The following is a 17924-nucleotide window of genomic DNA, read 5'->3' as shown; positions in this document are numbered from 1 at the left end:
TGAGGAAGGAGCAGATGGAGGAGAAGATGAAGGGCATCAGAGAGATGAAGTGTTGTGCCGTTAGCTGTAAAAAGGTACTGAGTTGAATTGACACCTACTTGGTTCAGATATGTATAAATACGTAAGCATTTATGATATTTATCTGTCCCTCGGTCAGAAGCAGGAAAAGTAAGCCTGTATTTTCCCATGCTCCTTTGCTTCAAGTCGGCAGACCGCTGTGTGGAGGAGAATCACAACCTGCGGTGGCACGATGCCACCAAACGTTTCTTCAAATGTCCCTGTGGACAGAGAGCCATCGTTCTGGACTGATTGCCCAACAAACACTGCAGGTGAATATTATCTTTCCATGTCCCTCTCTCTCTCATACCTTTTCAATACTTTTTTAAGTTGAAATAACATGCACATTAGAACTGATGTTCCTAGACCAGATCAACAGAAGATCCATAAAGCAGTGCTATCGGAATGAGAGGGCATTTCATTAAAGGTAGGGGACCATCTACAATATTAGCTTCACACTTTATTTACCAATCAATCTGCTGCTGGAAGTGTCAAAGCACTCATCTTTAAGGGAAATAATCCTGTCTTAAACATGTCAGATAGAGTTTAGCTTAAAACAGCCTAACACCTTTTTATTTAATTTTTTCATAGGGACAGAATCAGTCACGTGCAGCAGAACACAAACGCACTCCATGTGTCATAGTGATGAGTGGCCAGGTGGCGCTCGCACAAGTCTGCGAGCCAATCTGCATGGCCTGTAACGGGACAGGTCTGGGGTGGGATCACAGGATAGAGATCAAATCTGGCTTTTGGCTTCAAAGCTTTGTGACGGTCAGTAAGTACAGAGTGACACGCCACGATGTTTGGAGGTTTGCACTCATCCCGTTGCTTCCCCCCCCGCCTCCCCTGTCACCTCTGCCCAGATTGCGTCTACTGTTTCCACTGTGGAATGTGGGATTGGTTTTAGCCTGATGACTTCTGCAGATCCCCTTGTCTTCTCTGCAATTCCACACCGCCTCCCTCCCTCTGAATACTCCAAATACCAGCGAGGGAGTTAAACACATCACTGGTCTGGGGATCAGGAAACGCATCTGTCATTTTGACTTACAGACATGAGGAATAAGGCTACAATCAATGTCAGTTGTTAATGTACGAGGTTGATTTATTGCTGCTAATGCCACAGGCTGACATAAAAGGATATTGTATAGCTTGTATGTACATGTAAAAAAATGTTTGGGGAAAAAAGGCCGGAAAAACAAGCATGCAAACATAGAGCCTCCATTTAATAAAGTGTATCTTATAATACCCAAACTTCACTTTTAATAAATGTTAAAGTTTGATGTGCAGCGTGAGCTCGGCTCCAATGGGAGGGTCCGCAGCCCGGCCCTCCATGCGGCAGGACGCTCAGTGGAACCAGTAGTATTGAGGCTGGAGGCCGTCGTAGTGATACTCTCGCAGCTGTTCATTCACCTCCCTCGATCTCTCATCTTGCTCTGCAGATAAAAACATTTTAATTCATACCAAAGGATCACATGACTACTGATTTGTGTCAGGGGTCTGTCGCAGGAGGAATTGTCACCGGACTTTGCACTTCACCTCTGCTTTATGGAGCTTTACAAAATACTTTATAAAATAACATTTTCCAACCAACAACTCAACTGTTTTAGTTTAATGTTTACGGACACAGTAAAAATCTCTGATAAGTTTCCTCTGTGCTCCCTATGCAGCACCAAACCGCTGACAAAACTAGTTACAAGCTTGTGACCAGCGTGGACACACGTAATACACGGCAGCGTCTGCGCTGTGATAAAGATCATCCAAAGTGAAGCGAAAAACAAATCATTTTTTCTCTCGTAAAGTTACTACTTTAAACATGTACATATTTATTTCTCTGAATAATACCCTCCCTCATTCAATTTTTTGCAGAATCTACAGTGGCCCTATAATGTGGTCGTAAATGTAGCTGCTCTAAATTGTTAGCATTTAGCTAGCTGTATGCTTTAGTGTAAGTGAAGCCTTGTACACACATTATCAGTGAGAATGTAAACAGCCAGGTCGGAGATAGCAGGGATTTGTCTTTGAAACAAGTTACAAGTGCGCCAAAAAAACGCTGACTAAGCATCAGCGAAGCCGCCATCGGTGGCAGTTTCACCTTATTTTGAACACTGATTCAATTAATTCAGCTCCTAAATGCAGTTTGTTTGAGTCTGGTTTTATTTGTTAAGGACTCGCTACAACTACGAAGACATAGTGGCAATGCAGCATAAAGAGCCAACAATGAAACAACAATAAAAATGAAAAAATAGAGCGTTTTGACATTTATGCTGCTATATGACCAATTAGCTAGTTTCTACAAAACCTTAGTGTGTTCTGTGGCCGGCTGGAGATCTTTTTGTCCCATTGACCCAAACCATCCAAAAACACTGTGTCTCTTAAAACCCAGTCGCATCGTTATGGGTTCGCAGTTCTTAGTTTAGAAACCGCCACTGCAACCATATCACACCGGAACAGACGCCCGCAAGAACAATTGTCAGCTCGGGGTCGACCACAAATGGACGCTTTTGATTTTGGTCTCTCTGTGGTCCAGACTCGCGGGTACCGAGAAGTTTGCTCGATGTGGTCCCTCTAGTGAGCCCTGGTGACGACTAGCATTCAAGTCAATCTCAGGTTTTTCTCAAGGATGTGTTTACTGATCCAAAGTCTCCATGCTCCATCTTTCTGTGTCTTTCCGAGTCACGGAACAAAGTGATTATGAGATGCACATACTGTTAAATGCGTCTTCGGTCGTCTGTGGAAGGGGTGAAAATGAGCATTTGATGGAAGTTTTTTAAATTTTTTATATCTTCCATCAATTTCTGCTTGCGTTTGTCATTCAAGCATTTACGATGGCTGTACTCTTAATTTGAGGGAAGACTGGGTTGAGAGGAAAGTGTCTCACCATCGCGCACCTCCTCGGCGTAGTTCTCGTGCTCGTCCCTTTGCTCCTCGTTGTACTCCCTCCTCTGCTCGGTCGCGGAGAGCCTCACCCTCTGCTCGGCTGTGGGGAGAAGAAGGGAAAGGATTCCTAGGACGACCTTCATCATGAAGGTCAGTATGCCACTGTGGTCCAGACTGATGTCTATCGCTACAGCTTTTAGTACATTCCGTACAATCATCCCAGAGGATGAGCCCTGATGGCCACCTATCACTCTAGTCTCACCAGCAGTTTATCTTGTGAAATATCTCAATACCTACAATACGCATTGGAGGCAACTTCTCTGGATGCAAAAAGAAGTCAGATTGTATGGAAGTCTATGAGAAAATTGAGATTAGCCTGCTAATCTCAAACATGGACGCTGAAGTAATAGCATGAGACTCACAGTAATTAGAACTTGTAATATGTCCGTTTATCTTTCCTTATAATCTCTCCTTGACCTCAGAATAAAAGATAACAAGCTCAAAGAAAGGTATGAAACTCAAAGGAAATTTGGGAGAAAAAAAACAACCACAGCTTTAAGAAAACTGCACTGAAGTCACACTTGGTTATGTAACCATCCAACATCTGTTGGAAATATTGCAGACACTTTGAATAGAATAATGGAGCAATACAGCAAGGAGGGACATTCTATTTTTTCTCTTGGTAAATTTGGTATCTTTGACTAAATGAGGTTAAACTGATTATATGAAATCACGAAAACCAAGTTCTTACAGTTCCTCGGCTGTCCGCTCAGGTTCTCATAAACCCTCCTGGCAAAGGACCTAAGTGACCTAAATCGACACGTCTGGACATTTCTTTATGCCTTAAAGGAAGATGGGAATCCTGTTTTTCAGCTATTTTGGTGCTCGAGGAAGACAACGAGTTCCCGTGTGTTTCGCAGCTTTGGCCTCATCCCAGTGTTTGTTAATTTGGTTTGAAGTGTGTATCACACTGAAGCTGGCAGCAGAAGAATGAGCTTATTGTAGTGAGAAAACTGCTCCATACTACCCTGTGACTCCTTCTGCAGCTTCCAGAGAGAGAGTGAGAGTGTGTGTGTGTGTGCGTGTGTGTGTGTGTGTGTGTGTGTGTGTGTGTGTGTGTGTGTGTGGAACAACACCAGCTTCAGTTTGCGCTACTCTCTTTCTATTTCTCTCATGAACTTCCACAGCTTGCAGTCAAAACCACATCATCCTCACACACAACTGGAAGCCAATAGATGGATTGGGTTCTGGAAGAACTTGCCTTGCTGCTCATAGTATCGGGATGAGCGGCGACTGCGGCGCTTGAAGAAGTTGGAGGCGTCCGACTCGGGCACGAACACTTGCCGCGCTGCGCCTAAATTGCCAGGAGTCAGAAGGTGAAGGTCACACAGGTAGGAAAGAAAATGTGGAGCACGATTATCCGCAGATGGTTAAATGGCTTGAACAAGTGTCACCTTCAGGATCGGCTGCCTTTGAGTCGCCCCGCACCGCCGCGCTTCCCACCACACCGGAAACTGTGTGGAGAAGGAGAAATGATCGAAAGCATGCAGGTGGACAAATGTGTGTTTGATGTTTGTGCCAAAGAGACTTCTAAACTGTCCTCTGCAAGTTGCTGCTTCCCCATGTCTCAAAGACCATGCCAAAGTAACTGCAAGCAAAAATACATGTAATACAGATATTGCGTCACACAAGATTATTATTTTAACAGGCGGACGGACGTCTGATGTCGCCAATAAAACAATAATTGTTTTATTTGTATGTGACCGATTTAAACTGGATTGAAACCGCAACAACCATAATTTCTCATAATTACTGCATAAACCATAACATTTCTTATTCGGCTGAGCCATCTGACAATTATTACTTTACTCACTGTGGTCTGACATGGATCATTTCAAATTAGTGTTATTATCTATACCACGCCTGCTAGTACACCGATTGGTCCCAGCTGCCCTCTGGACACATGACTTAAACTTTGACGCAAATATACTTTACTATTCGAAATTTTAAAAAATACAAAAATTACAAGTTTTCACACTGATCCCTGAATTGCAAGTATTAAGCTGAAATTTGAAAGTAAATCTGGAATTTAAAACTCAATTTTTGACATTCAAACTCTGATACCCAAAAAAATAATCATGCTTAAGGCAACAAAATACTACGAGATTTAAGTTTTCTTTTCCATACTAACGGACATCGCATCTTCAGCGCTTTATATACTCAAAACCTTTCTGCTCATCTCCCAAGGATGATGTATAATCCCCCCCATAAAATATATTTTTCCCACAGCTATCCAGACAAGGTACTCACAGGTGAGGATGAGGAGGGTGGTGAGCAAAGAGAGCACGAAGACACGAGTCCATGACATCTTGAGAGAGAAATGCAAGAACTCCAGTGGATCCAGTGGACACCTAGAAGAACTGAGCTGGGAATGGTGAGGACGGTGGGAGGAGAAAGAGGAAGTGAGGGGAGGGAGGCTGCTGGATTACCAGTTGCCCAAGAAGATGTGATGAGGGGAGTTAAAAGTCTGCGTCTGTTTAAAGAAAGATGATGTCACTACACAAATAAAATGTATTATTATCATTCTAAATGTCATCAGTATGTATGTTAGCTTTGAGATGCATCTCTTAGGCCCAGTATTAATGAATCTTGGGTAATATGCTGTCAAATTATGGGTGGATGGGCTGACAGGAATGAGGACACATCTCTCACCACCAGCCGATCAGTGATGGAAGATTCCTCCTGGAGGTCAACGGCCCTTTTGTGCCTTTTTAGGATCAAGTTCAAACAGACCTCCACGTTAGCTGTCCTGAGACAAAACGTCGCGTTTTTGTGTATTTGATTTGTATCACGGGTTCAACTTGAGTTCTTCGGCTCAAAGTTCACAGTTCAGTTCGACTGCAAGTTAAAAGGTGCTCAATTCCAAATTGGGAGCGTAGGCCTACCTATGATTGAGGGATTGTCTCTACGTGGCTCTCAACATGGCAACGGCCGAGGCGGAAGCTAACGGTGCCAACAGGACAAACAGTGCTGACGGAGCTACCGCAGTGTTTACCATGACGTGCCCTATTATGCATCTTAACCTTTCCACGTGAATGACATATAAACCCCGCTGGCAAGCAGAGAGTGTGCAGGCAGCATCTTGAAGCTGCAGCGGACTCGGTCATTATCACTCCAGATCATAAATGATAATGACCGGGAACTGTATGAGAGGAGCTATGTTGCAAGTGAGAGATGCAAAAGTGCACGAGTTGCCATGGATTGTTCCTCCGACTGTGTGTGTGTGTGTGTGTGTGTGTGAGAGAGATGTAGTGATATCTGGTATGTGTTTCCTCCAAAAGGAAACTGGGCAGAGACGACTGGCCGCTTTGCTCAGGAACGCGACAACAGATCCGCAGGTTGGGAAACGTTCCGCAGTAAATGAGCTTGGAGTTAGACGTGTGTGTGTGTGTGTGTGTGTGCGTGTGCGTGTTTGATAGATAGGCCCGTTAGCTATGTGTGCGTTTACGTGATTGTGTGTTTTCATATGCATACTGCTGTGTGGGTGTGCGTATACATTGCATAATGTGGGTGGAGATGTGTAAACGTGCACCAGTCTTATTTGGTGTTTGCCCATATCGCAGACCGTATGGTTCTGATGCACGTGTTAGTTTTCGGTCATCGTGGAACAACTTTCTCTGGTGCACCGAGAAGCAGCATGAAAGATTTGGTATGGAAAGCAAATTGAGAAGGCCAATTCTGAAACTTTATTTAAATTTTTTATATTTTTGAATGTGCAAATCCAGACCAATAAGAGCTTTTAGAAAAGTCACAGGGATGTTCTTGACAGTACCATGTTTGTGTTATGGTGGCCCGTCACCCGGCCAGGTGAACTTATAGATAAGACCAGTCTCATCTGATGTGGCGTGATTTTGTTCTGCTCGTCTCTGAGCATGTTGATCCTCTTACCCATAATCCTTTGTTGTTTGGAGTTCCCCTTCTCTGGTTACATGATTCACAATCTCACCAGGGAAGCGTCCATCGTTCACGCAGGGTGTTTATCACTTGGACGAATGAGATTTCTCCAGATAAATCGATCAATCAATGCATTGATGCATTGTAAACCAATCAGAGCGCGCTGTCCCTGAATGCCTCTTTCTCTCGGTGGTTTAAACAAACGCTAGACATTGCTTAGTATCATAAAGTATTGGATGTAATGTACAAATAAGGTATTACTATTTCGAGATTTTATGACATTATTGGCATTTAATAATATTGTTGACTTAATCATTTATAATCGTATGAGATAACTGTTATTGAACTACATTACAGGTCAAAGGGGCAGGTGTGTGTGTTTGTGTCTGAAGCTTTAAAGGAAATTAAACCACGTCTCATTAATGTAGGTTTTTATGTTATTAAAACATTACATTTGCCACAGCAAGATTGTAGGAAACATACATTCATTCGCTCATCATCAAACAGACACATTAACACGTCCATACATTAATAAGGCACTACTTGGGTTTAAGGCCTCTATTTGTGTTAATTAACAAGAGCTACAATCAACACTGATCATTCTGCTTAAATACAGCGTTCATTATTCTCTCTCTCTCTCACTCTCTGCTTTATCCCTCTCTATAGCTCGCTCTACCTGTGTCAATATGCTTACTTTTCCCAATCAACATGCCATAAATCATCGCTTTCCACAATGGTGTTGCTTAATTAAACTGCATCTTGTGCTGCAAAACGCTGCATAGAACGTAGTATTTCCCGTTTTTATGCCCTCTTTTAGAATAACATGGATTACATTCCCAAAGTTTTTACAACGAGCACGAACTCAGATGCCTCAATTGAAATAACGTGATCTAAACATGGCGTTCCTCCATTTCTAAAGCAAATTAGGGATTGCATGATTAGTGACTTTTTAATTTCCTTCATGACAGGAATCCTGGAATACTTTCTGTGCCTGGAGCGAACGCGTCCTGACGCTTCTCATCCCATCTGTGCTGACGTGGCGTTTTGTTTTCCACGCTTCACTTTCACAGCGAGGTCCTCTCTCCTTGCACTAGGCGGCCTTTGAAAGCCCAGGTGTCCTGTGGTGGGAAAACAGAGTTTAAGGGTCAGTTTGCCAAAAATACATGTTATCTTTACAACTAAATTACATCCCAAAGATAATCAGCCAGTTTACGGATATATTAACGCTCGTTTTTTGAGCACAATACATTGCACATATCATCCACCCGGCTTTGATTTTAGGTTTCCTCGGGAGAAAATATGTCACCATCACACCGGCCTCTCATTGAGCTGAGCTCTAAAGTGTGTGCCTGCAAAGACGGACACATTTGGAAAATACAAGCCAAATATCAGCACCGTCCATGATGACGTTCATTCTCATTGATTTAGTTCACGTGTTTTTTCTTGACTAAAATCATGTGTTCTCGTCGTATTGTGTGTAAACAGTAAAAAAATAGGTAGTCGAACTGTATCGAGCGCACTGGAGCCTTCTGAATATCAGACTGTGTTGTCGGTTTATAGCGGGGAACGTTTTAAACGGATGGACTTCGTGTTGAATGGAAGGGTCTGACCTTTAAGGCAATTTGGTCGTCCACAGCGTACTTCCTGGTTGCAATTTCCTTCACTTCTTTCTCTATGTTTTCCTGTGTGGTTCCCTTCACGTCGATGTAATAGCAGTCAGCGCTGGCGTAGTGGCAGGAGATGGCCTGGACACACACACACACACACAATATTACCTTACATCTATCGTTATGATTTGCTTTTTGCAAAAAAATACGAGCACACAGAAAAAAAATCCTCCTGTGAGCAGAGGAAGTACGGAGCTAGTTTGTTTGAGGTGTATTGTGGGTAGCGTAGTACCTTGCGGAAGCCCCGCGTCTGGTTCATGCCAGAGCCGTGGATGAGCAGCGGGTGGAAGAAGACGGTGTCGCCCTGCTCCATCTCCAGGTGCACCCTGGGGAGCTTCGGGTCATAATCGCGCACTCCATGGTACATCTTGTTTACGCCACCCTGAGGACAGTGCACATGCATGCGTGTGTTACTTCCAGCAGGCGTTCATGGTGAATTTGTTGTGTGTGTGTGTACCTCCCACTCTGGGTAGTCATGCTCCTGCAGCGTGCTGGTGTGCGTTCCCGGCAGGACGACCAGGCAGCCGTTCTGCCTGTCCACTTTCTCCATCGCGGTCCAGGAGCAGACGATCCTATCGGCCGGGCGGAACGGGAAGTAGTGCAGATCCTGATGCATGGGGTGGCGGGACGTCTTCTTCCCTAAAACAACAGCGGATGTTTTTTGATCTAACCGGATGAGGCAGTTACCGCCGCTGGTTCTCCAGATAAACACAAAGACGGCTCCGTACCTGCATCAGGAGGCTTGTTTATCAGCATTGTGTGCATGGCCATGATGTTGGGTCCGGTGAAACACTCGACGTACTTCAAAATCTGACAGAGGAAAGCACACATTTGTTTTCCTTAACGGTGTTCAGGTATTTCAAATTGAATTTCTTTTCAAAAGGAAATATAATTGAGTTTATTCTGTTGGCATATATTTGTATTGGTGCAATGTGATTTTTATCATCATCTTCAAGTATTGAAGTATTTGAAAAAAAACTAAAGAAACGAGGACCTGTTGTGATCTACTTGTGTACCGTACCTGCTGCAAGGAGCAGTACCGGAACAGTTCAGGCTGTTCCTGGAAATCCTGAAGTTTGGAGACCGCTTTTTGGTCTGGAACGAACTCAGACTTAGCGATCGCCACGTCCCGCATCACCATCATTCCGGGAACCTTGACTTCCTGTCGACAAACCTGCTCAAACGCCTTCCTGAAGGATGCACATTCATTTACATGAATATACAGTAAGATAACCATATCTGTGGAGATGCATCATAGCGAGTCAGCTGTTCTCAATAATGGGTTTGATTTTATACTAGAGGTTTTAAAATGTCCACTGCTATATAGGCCACTATTGTTTCTTCTTTGTGGTCGTCAGTCTCTGGTGCTCACCTGAACATGTCGATGTCCTCCTTAGACACCAGGCTCTTGATGAGGATGAAGCCATTTTTCTCATAGGAGAGTCGCTGTTCTGGGGTCAGCAGGTCGGTGTCGTCGGTGTATCTGCCCGAAGAAAAGTTCAAACTCACAAGCTTATCAACATTTGTGATATGACAGGTCACTGTAAACGACTGATAGACAGTGTGTATGTGAACGTTGCATTCATATCTTATTGGATTTACAGTAATTTACAGTTATTGGCTCAGGGGAGGAAATTGTCCCCACCTGCTAGTGGTGATAACAAGCAGGACATGATTTTTATGGAACTTCTATAAAACTGCTTACTAACATGGAACATGAACTGCCACTAAATTATCTTAAAAATAGGGCTTGTGCAGTTTAGTTTAGTTTATTAACTGGATCCCCATTAGCTGACGCAGTCGTTGTCTTCTGAACAAATGACACTAAATGCACCACCTGCTGCTGCACGCAGATAGCAGGGAAGTGGGACATCATGAGACGTGAACAAACTGTGTCAGAGGTGACTGATAAACATGCACCGTGAACTTGTGGAGAAACCTTCAGCCTGATTGAACCGGCTTTGCGTGTTTTGAAGTACAATGCCAACCTAAAATGAGTGTGTCCCTACCTCAGTCTCTGTGGGGGACTGGAGCTGAGGGTCGGAGCAAAAGTCGGTGCAGCTCTCTGGGGTAAAGGCCGTCAAGGAGACCAGACGACCGAAAACGCTTTACGACAGTTAAACGTAAAGTAAAATAGAAAAACCCTTCGAATTATCTAATTTAACTTATTAATTAAAGACAAAACAGTCACGTTTTCCGACTGACCCTAAAACAGACATGCTCACGTATCCTATGCTCCTGAGGTCTTTTAAGCAAGCATATAAAAACAATAACGGAACTCTTAACTCTTAAACTGCTCGACTTTAAACACACACTGATATTAGCGGCTGTAGGTACAGGTGTTACAGTTTAACAGGCGAACCTGTTAACTGGCGACTTTCAGCCGAATGAAAATAAGAAGGATGTCCTTGTGAATGCCGTATTGTTTACCTTTACAATACAGTTTCAAACCCTCTCGTATAAATCATATATATATATATATATATATATATATATATATATATATAATATACTAATTAAACAATGCGGCATTCACGAGGACAGCTACGTGTTATCTTCTCATTGTTAACAGCTGTCTAAACTACAACAACAGACCCAATCGGCTGAAAGTCGCCGGTAAACCTTAACACCGGCTACAATACAATGGCTAACATGCATTAACGTCGGAAACAACACCAGCAGGCAGTTAAATGCCTCCTATATTGCTCCTCACGTCACTGCAGGCCTGCAGTCCACCGAGGGACCCCGGTCTGGTCCACCAGAGCTGTCCGCCGCTTGGTGCTAACAGGTCCCGATGATCCGACACAGAGAAACTAACACAAACCGAAGGATACGATCGTGGCAGGGGGTTGATCAAGGTGATTGATCAACAATCTGAGTCTTTCCGCAGCCCGAGACATCTTCCAGTCAGGTTGTATCTCGGTTGTGATCCCGGTAAACACCACCGATGACAGGAGAGAGCGGGTGTGACTGGGGCAAAGGGCGGAGTGACGACGGCACATCCACAACTTTTCCTAAGGTCTGCACAAGCATCATTAAAACTTGTCATCGCTTCCAGCAGCACACAGGAAAGGTCATTGACCTCCATTGTAATTCTTTGACAGCAGAAGATTTAGAGATAGAAATCTCAAAACCTGCTCTTTTATATTTTATATAATTTATATAAATCTGCATTATTAGATACCAGAGGGATTAAATGTCAGTATACGTTAATGTGATTTAGGTGAACTGACTCTTTAAACATCTGTATTGTGAAATATTATCACTGTAAACCTTTACAGGATAATAATGCCAAATATAGAATTGAATTAACTGTCGTCGCTGCAGATATTATCCAGCAGGCGGCACCACACAACCAAAAGTACAACTTAACACTCGTTGTATTTATGGTTGTCTGTCCAATGTATGTCCATGTCCCATGGCTCCTGATATTAATATTAATCCTTTCTAATTAATTAATTAACCCAATCGCTCAAATCGTGGAAGGAGATGAATGAATTATTCACAACATGACACATGCATCTTTTCAACTTTAAATGAATTTGCTGAATATATATTTCGTTTTTAATCTTTTTACATTTAGTGCACGGTCAATTTTAGAATGTTGTTGTAAATGGACAGCCAGTAAACCACCATCTAATAATAATACAATTTAAGGTTTACTACCACGTATTAACCTTTATTATTTTTGTAATACCCTGAATGTCTTTTGTAAATGAGTACTAGGGTTTTTGTATTTATTGTTATAATTAAATACATCCACGTTGTAAAAGCAACATGTTCTATTTATTTGAAGGAAGACACGGGAGAAACTGCATCTTTAAACATTTCCTCAATGTTCATCCTCTTCTACCGCTGAGAAGCTGCAGTGTTGCAGTGTTATAAGCGAGTGTGCTACAATAGACAGTTGAAAAGAAAGCTTTTCAAATAAAGTCACCTATGTTTCGTGTATCTGCATTTCCTACTGCGTCCCTCAACTTTATTAAGCGGACTGCAGTTTGCAAGCAATTAGCAAAGTTGACTTTCTCTTTATACAATGATGTAATATAAGCCAATGTCATATGTAAGACTGAGAATCTATGTAAACATGCATGTTGATAATTATTTGTCTTGTGTATCTAGATATTAATAATAATATCAATAATGAACAAAGTTATTTGTGTCATTGGTGCTTTTATTTTGAAAACAGTGTTAGGATACGACATACGGCCGCTGATAATGGTTTTATTTTGAAATGATACAGGAAGTCCAGTTATCAACCGCCGTGTTACGCTTGGTGGCAGCCCGGTACACCCCTCCCTTCTCATCTGTCGACACAGATCCTCCTCCAGCCTCTTTAAACTGCTTTCACCGCCACATGAGCGACATTTTTGGGGGGCTCGGTCTTCAGTTCCTCGTCCTCAAACCCCTCACATTTATCTGTGTCTCGGAGGATATTTCTTTTTCGCTTGGACCCGAAACCGCACACAGCCGGAGCTGTGTTTGAGGCTCACGTTACTTCAGTGGGCGGATAACGCGGAGGAGGGCATCCGGGCCTGGCTGCTCCGGAGAATCGGCTTGAAACCACGGAATTCACCATTTTCAGGTAAATTCACTCGAATGTCATTTGTGAATAAAACGGCACGTCCGATAATGGACTCCGTGGCATTACATTTACTTCCGGTCGCCGAGGACGAAGACTGAATAGCGGCGTGTGGACATGTCAACAAAGAGGAAACTGCAGTTTGAGAAGAATTCCGCCAGACTAGCTCACGATAAATATGATATTTTACAGGGACCTTCGGTGCGGTCTGTTCTGCTCGCGCCTCGCGTGTATTTTAAAATAAAAATATCATATTTCATTATTTAGGTTGCAAATAGTCTGGTTTGTTTACCTAACTTAGTATGTATTGGCTAACCCCACACACCCAAACAACATTTACATTTACTTTTAAATTGTATTAATGCCACAAAAAACTAAATATAATTCTGTCTATTAAGATTAAGCGCGAGGAGAACATCCCTAACATTATTAGTGTGATTTCTGGGAGACCAATAATGCAGGAATGCCATTGCCAAATCAAAAAACCTACTGTAACTAAATATGTATCACTGCCACTGCCACACTTCTTATATCACTTCTCCAGCAGTTTTAAACGTCGTCCTTAATCTTCGCCCACAAACACAGATCCATGATTCCCACACCAGACTCTATTTATTCACATGTGTTTTGTAAACAGTGAGATTATGCTTTGACGTTGAAAGCAGAGAAGCTACGTTTGTTTTCACAGTTAATATGTGGGTATTCGATGACCCCTATCTGCTTGCATAAAAAGTTGTATTTTGACACATTTGTCCCTGATTTGACACGGTATACATGTAAACACATTTACTTTTTCTGCTGTTGAAAGTGCAGAAAAATGGAAGAACCGGTCGAAGACCTGTCCTCATACTGACTTGAAAGCATCCTTTAGCGTGTCGCAATATCCTCCTTTTGAAAAGATCAGTGTTCATGAGTTAAAAATGACTTGAAAGTTAACCTACATACTTTGAGCTGGTGATTATTCTTTTTAGAAGATAACGGTGCACATCATCCTACTTGTACATTTCACAGACATGTTTTGCCACATTGAGTGTATGGTTAATCCGAGACAATGCAAATGCACCATCCTGTCATCACCCTGGAAACAGTGAGAAATTAAGTGAATTGTTGAAGAAACCGATGTTTAAAATCCCTCAGAACTAAAAAAGAAGAAAATGCTTAACATTTTAATTTGTATCACAGTTATCGATCTTGATATCATAGTAGCATCATATAACACATATTAACCAACAGCAGATGATAACCAGTTCATATATATTGACCACCTGTCATTCACTGGTGCTGTGAGGCATCACTGCATTTAGGCTCTTTTCCGCTTCCTGTTTGACCTGGATTTACTTCCACTGCTCTTCATCTGGAGCAACTGGCTGCGCATTTGGGTGCGAGTGTATATGATATTGACCCATATTCAGATCTAGGCTGTTGGCTGTGGGACTGAACCCCCCTCACTCCAGAGGACAAAGTAATTACCCGGACAGCCCCCCTACCCATGTCTGTGGGCCGTGTAGCAGCGCTTGTATTGATCTGTCTCTGCATTATGTCGCCTACAGCAGGAGCATGAGAGCTGAGGGCATTTGCTGTGAATATGTGCACACAAACACTGTGTCTCAAGTTTTCTCCTGGGACAGCCAGAAGAGGAGGGGTACAGGGAAGTGAACCGTCCCTGAGCAGAGTTGAGTTTTTTGAGGTGTGCGATTGGTTTGAGTTTGAGGAATTGTTGCCACGTGAAAGTGTGTGACACGACATGTCGCTGGTTGGTGTCAAACCTCCTGTTGGAGCAAATGAGCTTGAGCTAAAGTCGGTGTGGGAGTTTCGGATGAAACATTGTGAGTCAGTCCTGCAAAAAAGATGGATGCCACTTATTCTAAGTGTGCTGTTGTCATTTACATACTAAGCTCAGTTTACTAGTCATGGAGAGTGCCCTTCAGCCTGTAAAAAATAACCTTCCGTGGCTCTGGAAGAGGTTTCCAAAGTCTGATAAAGCAGAAATCATACTTGTTAGATATCGTTAGATAATCGTACTGTGAAGGAAACGGCTTGCTGTCAGCTAAAATGTTCTGATGTCCCACACTGTGGCGCTTTGTAGTGCTGGGTTGCCAGTCAGAATCCAGTGGGCCATGTTGCTGAAATATATCATCAGGAAGTTATAGCTAAACACAAGTGGATCATACAATCTATCTGTACTTCTAAACAGCTCACAAAAAACAAAAATAATTAATCTGTGGTGCAATGCATGGCGATATCCCACCATGCTTTGCAGCAGAGCTCACTGCACTTACTGATGATCAGCCTCCAAAACACTGTTGCCATTGACAACCAGGCCAGCAGCTTGCTGTCTCTCTCTTTCTCCTCCTCTCTGTTTCTCTCTCTCCCGTTTATATAACTCCGACGTGTGCAATGTTTTATTGATCAGATGTGTGTGTGTGGGTGTGTGTGTCTGTCTGTGTCTGTATGAGCAAGTATATCCCTCTTATGTTTGGGTTAACGTGTGCACGAGTGTTGGAATGTGATTCAGTGAATGCATCACTGTATATATGAAAGCGTTGCCTGTGTGTTTGCGTGTGTTTGTGTGTGTGTGTGTGTGTGTGTGTGTGTGTGTGTGTGTGTGTGTACACACACGTTTCCCAGGGTGTTTGTGCTCATGTCTTTTGATTTGTGTGAGCATATTTAACCCAATAAGATCTTTCCCCCGTCTTCTCTTCTTTTTTTGGTAAGAAATGCCCGGTGCGGTCAGTGTATTGTTTCTTGAAAGAAGGAAGGGAAGAAAATGTAAAAAGCAGAAGAGTGTTACTGAATCTGAGAGGGAGGACTTGCTAACGTCTTCCTGCCACTGCACTGCCACAGGGTGGGCATGATGTGGGTGAAGTAGTAATTATTGGTCCAATAATGAATACAATTAGTGTGTGCTGGGTGCTGCGAGAACACACAATTACACACATTCGTAGCCATTTGAACACATATATATATACACACACTGATCTGATGAGGAAAGTTATGTGAGCGATGCAAGGAATGTGAAGTGGTGTGATCTCTCTCTCTCTCTCTCTCTCTCTCTCTTGTGTGTTATCATCTTATATGAATGTGTTTGGGTGTCAGAAGGGATGTTTGTCTGTCAGTGTGTGTGTGTGTGTGTGTGTGTGTGTGTACTAAAGGGTAAGATAATGGGCCAGTGTGTTAGACCTCTTTGTTCTTTCTCACACAGACACACACACGCACACACTATGCTTTAATACCCAGTTTTGTCACACACACACACACACGCACACACACACTGTCTATCATTATTCCTTTATGTTTTGGCATCACGTCCTGTCCAATCTCAGGATAAATGATTCTACCATGCTTTTGTTGTGTGTGTGTGTCTGTGTGTACGGAGGGTTTAGTTGGGTGTCTGAGATTGGCTCGTAATCTTGAGATTATGGCGTCATTGTCAGAGCAGCAGCAGACGGGGATAGCGCACAAACGCAGAGGTCACACTTTAAAATAAACGGACCTGCAGCTCATTCATGAAGTCACTTTCCCCCGCGCGTGGTGTCGTTTGACAGCGAAGGTGCTGAAATATTCATCGATGCACACACACATGGTGAACGCAGCGAGTGTCACTCGGATGATATTTACCTCAGTTTTTTTCTTCCTGGACGGGATGAGTGAGATTCCTGAATCATGCTTTCTTCTGTTATTGAAATTATATGTTATTGTTATTGAGGAACACTGGTTTAAGGAAAGCATCTAGTCATGATTCTTCTGACTGCCACCTAGATTTGCACTTATTTCAAACAAACTCCAGGTCCATCTTGGTGGTCTGCATGGTGCATTCTGAATGGGTTTTCACGATGCTAAAAGTAGACTTTATGTGCTTACAAAAACCCAGTTAAGTGTCACAGTGTTAGAGCCACTGCCAAGTACAGTCAGCTGTAGTTGACAATCTGCTGTTCAGTACACGCCGTCCTACACAACTCTCGCCATCTGCCTGCTTCTCTCAAACTACTTTTTTGCAACCCGTCTCGCCATGATCATAACAAGGAAAATTAATCTCCGTGCAGTTGAGTTTGGTCAATTTCACGGTCAAATTTTCCTATTCAGAGGATGCTGTTTGGCTCTTACTGGATTTGAACCTGTGAGCTCCAACTTTGTGCCCTTGTTCTGTCTGCCCTCACTTACGTGACTGCCTCCTCTTACTTTCAACTCCAGTCTCGCTGTAACAGTTGAGTTCTTTTTTTAAAATCTCAAGCAAGACTCCCTAATTATGCCTTTATTTCTCCCGACTGGTTAATCATTGCCTCTCACACACAGGCGCTATCTGCAATCAGTGCCAACAAAGAGCATCGAAAGTTCACAGGAAACGGTCACGAAAATTGGATCTCTCTTGAAGCCCAGAGAGAAAATAGTCGGGCTTTGTCTCCGCCTAACTTCGCCATTTCTAATTAATTTCTACGCTGCGATGGCAGGAGGTTGTCCCAATATATCTCTCTGAGGTTGTGTGTATCTCAAGCCCTTCGCCGTATTAGCACCAGTAAGAACCTAATTCACTATTCTCTGAAAGGTCGGATCAATTCGAGGTCAGTATCTCCTGGTGCGTTTGCGCACACACTGATAATCTGGTCTAATCAGATTAACGCAACCCTCCAACACGTGCGGTGATAGCAGCCGTGGCTGAACAGGCTAAGAAACTGCAAAAAAAACAAAAAACTCTTGACTTTATCAACAGAAATCCCGCAGATGAAGAGATTATAATACAATTCTACGCTGTTTGAGTGACGGGAGATCCCACTGCCGTGAGCGCCTGG

The 17924-nt window shown here is 43.0% G+C and overlaps 3 protein-coding genes across 3 annotated transcripts in view; 1 reads left to right on the top strand and 2 right to left on the bottom strand.

Moving 5' to 3' along the window:
- Window positions 1-1401: 1401 nt before the first annotated feature.
- ucmaa (upper zone of growth plate and cartilage matrix associated a) lies at window positions 1402-5302 on the bottom strand. The gene is made up of 5 exons (XM_034526572.1): window positions 5245-5302; window positions 4389-4448; window positions 4196-4288; window positions 2936-3034; window positions 1402-1490 (listed from the first exon to the last, which is right to left on the bottom strand). The coding sequence occupies exons 1-5, from the start codon at window positions 5300-5302 to the stop codon at window positions 1402-1404; spliced, it is 399 nt and encodes a 132-aa protein (XP_034382463.1).
- Window positions 5303-7302: 2000 nt separating this feature from the next.
- phyh (phytanoyl-CoA 2-hydroxylase) lies at window positions 7303-11563 on the bottom strand. The gene is made up of 9 exons (XM_034526719.1): window positions 11390-11563; window positions 10565-10620; window positions 9928-10038; window positions 9577-9745; window positions 9284-9365; window positions 9013-9194; window positions 8788-8937; window positions 8499-8633; window positions 7303-8006 (listed from the first exon to the last, which is right to left on the bottom strand). Exons 1-9 carry the CDS (start codon window positions 11555-11557, stop codon window positions 7953-7955), a joined length of 1107 nt encoding a protein of 368 aa, XP_034382610.1. The 5' UTR covers window positions 11558-11563; the 3' UTR covers window positions 7303-7952.
- Window positions 11564-12827: 1264 nt separating this feature from the next.
- Window positions 12828-17924, top strand: part of LOC117726267 (cyclin-dependent kinase 17) — a 31866-nt gene continuing 26769 nt past the window's right edge. The window contains exon 1 of the mRNA XM_034526447.1: window positions 12828-13140. The gene's annotated coding sequence lies outside the window, so the exon portion shown is untranslated. The remainder of the gene's footprint in view (window positions 13141-17924) is intronic.

This window comes from Cyclopterus lumpus, chromosome 23 (assembly GCF_009769545.1).
Source record: "Cyclopterus lumpus isolate fCycLum1 chromosome 23, fCycLum1.pri, whole genome shotgun sequence".
Taxonomy (NCBI): Eukaryota; Metazoa; Chordata; class Actinopteri; order Perciformes; family Cyclopteridae; genus Cyclopterus; species Cyclopterus lumpus.
Note: the sequence above shows the minus strand (reverse complement) of the source record. Positions and strands in the feature narration are given on the sequence as shown.

Excerpts from the sequence above, each read along its gene's own strand:
- ucmaa (XM_034526572.1), bottom strand. The coding sequence starts at position 5,302 with ATGTCATGGACTCGTGTCTTCGTGCTCTCTTTGCTCACCACCCTCCTC. Across the intron at positions 4,449-5,244 it reads CACCCTCCTCATCCTCACCT|TTTCCGGTGTGGTGGGAAGC; the intron begins GTGAGTACCTTG and ends TTCTCCACACAG. Across the intron at positions 3,035-4,195 it reads CCGATACTATGAGCAGCAAG|CCGAGCAGAGGGTGAGGCTC; the intron begins GCAAGTTCTTCC and ends TTCTCCCCACAG.
- phyh (XM_034526719.1), bottom strand. The coding sequence starts at position 11,557 with ATGTGCCGTCGTCACTCCGCCCTTTGCCCCAGTCACACCCGCTCTCTC. Across the intron at positions 8,634-8,787 it reads AGACGCGGGGCTTCCGCAAG|GCCATCTCCTGCCACTACGC; the intron begins GTACTACGCTAC and ends GTGTGTGTCCAG. Across the intron at positions 8,007-8,498 it reads ACGACCAAATTGCCTTAAAG|GACACCTGGGCTTTCAAAGG; the intron begins GTCAGACCCTTC and ends TTCCCACCACAG.